At 38.8% G+C, this 5,000-nt stretch overlaps 1 protein-coding gene across 4 annotated transcripts in view; it reads right to left on the reverse strand.

Moving 5' to 3' along the window:
- Nucleotides 1–1,959: 1,959 nt before the first annotated feature.
- The window catches only part of LOC122268164 (uncharacterized), a 67,728-nt gene continuing 64,687 nt past the window's right edge, over nucleotides 1,960–5,000 (reverse strand). For all 4 annotated transcript variants that reach the window (XM_086555420.1, XM_086555432.1, XM_086555425.1 and 1 more), the window contains 3 exons: nucleotides 4,725–4,811; nucleotides 3,845–4,068; nucleotides 1,960–2,131 (listed from right to left, as the gene is read on the reverse strand). In XM_086555420.1, the coding sequence (XP_086411546.1) occupies nucleotides 2,019–2,131; nucleotides 3,845–4,068; nucleotides 4,725–4,811 (424 nt within the window). In that variant the 3' untranslated portion in view covers nucleotides 1,960–2,018. The remainder of the gene's footprint in view (nucleotides 2,132–3,844; nucleotides 4,069–4,724; nucleotides 4,812–5,000) is intronic.

Raw genomic sequence — 5,000 nt, forward strand, 5'->3', positions numbered from 1 at the left:
AGTACTATAGTGGAGATATTGATAGTGATCTTATGAGTTGAGTTATATATAGATATCAGTAGTGCTAGATGTATACAGAGTGAGAGTCAGCGGATTTGAGATATATATTAGTAGGTGATATATATATGAGAGGTAGTTATGATATATATGTAGGGTTGTTATATTTGGGGGTATATTTATATATATACATAGGATATAGTGTAGCATAGACATGATAGAATATGTGATTGTGCGTAGCTTGTGATATGCTGATATCTTTCTCATTGAGAAGAGATAGAGATATTTAGTTGTTAGTTTGATATATATATAGTCATTGAGTGGCATAGAGATACATATAGTATGAGTATATATGCTAGTAGTATAGTATATAGTTAGAGGTTGGTAGGTTGGGTGGGAGAGGGTGAGGTGAGAGAGGTTCAAGTGATATGGTTGTTTGAGTACAGTGTTAGTGGGGGGTGGGGGGGGGGGGGGGGTGGGGGATAGCGTGCTATGCGCTCGAGCTCCGCCGTCTCGCATGTGTGTATCTCTTATATTATATATATATATATATATATTTATATATATTTATATTATATTTGTGTTGTGTGTTGGCGTGTGGTGTGTTAGTGGGTGGGATGTGGTGGGTGGTTGTGTGTTGTGTAACTGTACTCAATATATATATATATATAACACAACACTCACCACACTATCTCCTCTCTTATATATATATATATACTATAGAAGAGGAGAGGAGGAGAGAGGAGGAGAAGAGAGAGAGACGTGATGAGAGAGAGAGATGAGAGAGGAAGGAATTTCCTCTCTCTCTCCACTCTTCGAGAGAGAGAGAGGTAGAGATAGATAGGATAGATAGATTCATATATTATATATATATATATATATATATATATATATATAGCATATAACTGTACATATATATATATATATATATAATTGATATATTATATATATATATAATATATACTATATTGTATATATATAAATATGTATATATGTAAATAGTACCTATGTAGTAATACGCATTCATATATATATATCATATATATATATATACGTATATATATATATATATATAACTATATATGTATGCTATGGTGTACTGTATACTAATATATATATAAATATAATATATCTTTATATATATATATATATATCATACTATATATATATAATATGTATTATGTACTCATTTATATATACATATATTCTATATATATGGTGTATATATATATATATTGATATATAGGAGTATATATATATATACGTATACCCTGACACTATATATATATATATATATGTATATAATGTGTCCTTATATATATAATATAATCTATATATATTTATATATCCCGATAGATATTATATAATATATTAATATACTACATATGTATGTTTATTGGATCCATATCCATATATATATATATATATGTATATATGCATATATATGTATATACTATATATATCTGATTCATGTACATATAATATATATACTATAGCTATACATGAGAGAGTGAGATATATTTATGTTTTTCGTATGTATGTACATAAAGAATACTGGTTATATATCGATAAGGAAAACAAGTTTAAAGGTACATTCATGTTTTATTGGAACCATATACCATATGTATGTATTATGTATATATGCAGACATATGTATTTGTATATATCTGTATATGTACATATAAATAGATAGTTAGTATAGATATTATATATATATGTAATTATGGTATATTTATATATATATTTTTATAGATATATATTATATATATCTGTTTTTTTTATATATATATATAGATAGTAGATAGTTGATAGATATATTACATATATATATATACTGTACTTATATATATATTAATATACTGAAATATATTTATATATATATATATATATGTAGTGATAATATAAATCCATGATCACATAGGAAAAGCACTCCATCACAAAGCATTCAATAGATTTTACCGCGCTCCTTCACATCCAACACGAGGGTACGAACTCCAAGTCAACCGCAGAACCACATCTGTTTACAGTTGCTTGCGCTTCTCGTCGTTCCTCTGTCGTCCCTTGAGGTACTCCGCCCAGCCGAGGTAGCCGTCCTTGTTCGTGTCGTTATCCTCAAACACCTCGTCGATTAGTTCTGCGATTGGGAGTAAGCGGTGGTGATTGGGTGAGATTGGGTAGGTGGGATTGGATCAAGATGATGACGTTAAGGTGGGATACTAATCATACGTTTATAAGGAGACGCATATGGTGTATGAGGTTAGTTATGGTGAGTACAGTAGGATGGATACTGTAAGGTGAATACAATGAGGTAAATACAATGAGGTGGACACTATGAGATGAATACAGTGAATACAATGAATACAAAGAGTTGATTATACCAAGAGGAATACACTTAGATAGTAGGAAAGAACGAATACCTAAAGGTAAGGAAGTTAGGATGAATGTCTTAAGGTGATCAAACTGATGGAAAAGAAAGAAAAGAAGAAAATAATAAAGATACCATCATAAGAAAAAAGTAAGCAAAGAGGGAGAAAATGTCGAGTAAAAAATACAAAGAAAATAAACAAATGATAATCATGCAAACAAAATATGTAAAAAAAAAAAATCGAATAATTTTTAAAATAATAAAACAAGGAAAACAAAGAAAAATTATAATAAAAAGAAAAAACTGTTAAAAATTAGAATATTTTTTTAAAAAATATAACAATTAACCAATAATAAGATACTGATAATAAGATAGTGATAAAGGTTGAGGGAAGGTAAGGAAGGAAGAGAGAGAGAGAGGGAGAGAGAGAATATTATTCAGAGGGAGAAAGACAGTAGAAAAGATTCTCTCTCTCTCTCTCTCTCTCTCTCTCTCTCTCTCTCTCTCTCTCTCTCTCTCTCTCTCTCCTTCTCCTTCTCCTTCTCCTTCTCCTTCTCCTTCTCCTTCGGCTCTTTTCCTTCTTCTGTATCCTTCTCTCCCTCTTTCTCCTTCTTCCTTCTCCTCTCCATCTCACATCTCCACTCCTCCCTGCTCTCTCTCCCTCTATCATCCCCTCTACCATTTCCCCTAACCTTCTCACGCTACTTGCTTCGCTCTACCTTCCCTCCTCCTCACACTCTCCTCTCTCCCTCTCACTCTCTCCCTCTCCCATCTCCATTCTTCCTCTCCCTTCCCCTCCCTACTCCCTCTCCCTTCCCTCTCTTCTCCAACTTCATGCTCCCTCTCCTCGCCTCCTCTCCCTCTCCCTCTCCTCTCCTCCTCTCCCTCTTCTCTCCCCCTCTCCCTCTCCCTCTCCTCTCCCTCTCCCTCGTTCCTCTCATCTCCATCTCTATCTCTATCTCCATCCTCTCCTTCTCCCTTCCCTCTCCCTCTCCTTCTCCCTCTCCTCTCCCTCTCCCTCTCCTTCTCCCTCTACTTTCCCTCTCCCTCTCCCTCTCCATCTCCTTCTCCTCTCCCTCTCCCTCTCCCTCTCCTTCTCCCTCTCCCTCTCCCTCTCCCTCTCCCTCTCCCTCTCCCTCTCCCTCTCCCTCTCCCTCTCCTTCTCCCTCTCTCTCTCCATCTCCATCTCCCTCTCCCTCTCCATCTCCATCTCTATCTCTATCTCCATCTCCCTCTTCCTCTCCCTCTCCCTCTCCTTCTCCCTCTCCATCTCCCTCTTCCTCCCTCTCTCTCTACCTTTCCCTCTCCCTCTCCCTCTCCCTCTCCCTCTCCCTCTCCCTTTCCTTCTCCCTCTCCATCTTCCTCTTCCTCTCTCTCTCTCTATCTATCTATCTATCTATCTATCTATCTATCTATCTATCTATCTATCTATCTCTCTCTCTCTCTATCTCTCTCTCAAAAGAAAATACAACCGACACTCACGGACATACAACCGGAAGTCCTCCTCGTACTTCTGCCGCCGGAAGTTCGCGCGGATCCTCTTCTCCTCCTCGCTGAGTCCTCCCTCTCTTCCTCTTCCCCCTTCGTACTGGCCTCCTTCGTCGTCGTCATCGTCGTCGTCGTCGTCGTCGTCGCCGTGGACGTGACCGAGGGCGGCGAGCAGTTCGAGGCCGTCGAGGCGGAGGTTGTCGTCGAAGTCGTGGAGTCTGGGGGGAGTGAAGGGGGGAGGGGGTGAAGGAGGAGGAGAAGGAGGGGATGTGAGGGGGGGATGGGATTGAGTGTGAGTAGGGGGGAGGGGATGTGAGGGGGGATGGGGCTCTGTGTGAGTAGCGAGGAGGAGGGGATGGGACTGAGTGTGAGTACGGGGGAGGGGATGTGAGGGAGGGATGGGGCTGTGTGTGAGTAGGGGGGAGGGGATGTGAGGGAGGGATGGGGCTGTGTGTGAGTAGGGGGGAGGGGGGATGGGACTGAGTGTGAGTAGGGGATGAAAGGATGTGGGTACATGAGGGAGTAGGAGTAAGAGAAGGGGTGGAGGGGGTTGATGGGAAGGGGGGGGGGAGAACAACTACCAAATTTTCATTACCTCTTTTTGAAAACAATTTGTACTGCATGTTTTTTTATTTGTACTGTTCACACCAGATGTGACAAGCAATTTGCAATTTCAAACATACTAATGATACGCCCATCTGTCAACAGAACATGAACTGCAATCTGCTTGCTTTTAAGATTAGGAGAGCTTTCTCGCGAGTTTTGTTAGGCAGCTTATAATTTTGCTATTAGTTAATTTGTTTACAGTCCAGGTCTACCGCACAAGTTAATAGATTATAATACATAGACAGATAGATGAATAGATGAAACTTACTTAAAATAATGGTAGTCAAGTTCCCTCGGCGACATATTCTTAATGGTTTCAGGGGTCATGTATTCTGGCATTTCCTCCTTCATGTGGCTGGAAATAGAATTAAAAGAAATTTTGGAATCAAACACACACGCGCGCACATACACGTTCGTACAAACAAACAGGCACAAACAAACACGCATACTTATACTGTACATTGATAAACACACACACTTAAAAACACAAACACAGATACGCACACACACACAGACACATACGCACACACACACAGACTCTGAC

The sequence above is a fragment of the Penaeus japonicus genome, unplaced genomic scaffold (assembly GCF_977035675.1).
Source record: "Penaeus japonicus unplaced genomic scaffold, GWHDUDI00000001_assembly GWHDUDI00000003, whole genome shotgun sequence".
NCBI classification, from domain to species: domain Eukaryota; kingdom Metazoa; phylum Arthropoda; class Malacostraca; order Decapoda; family Penaeidae; genus Penaeus; species Penaeus japonicus.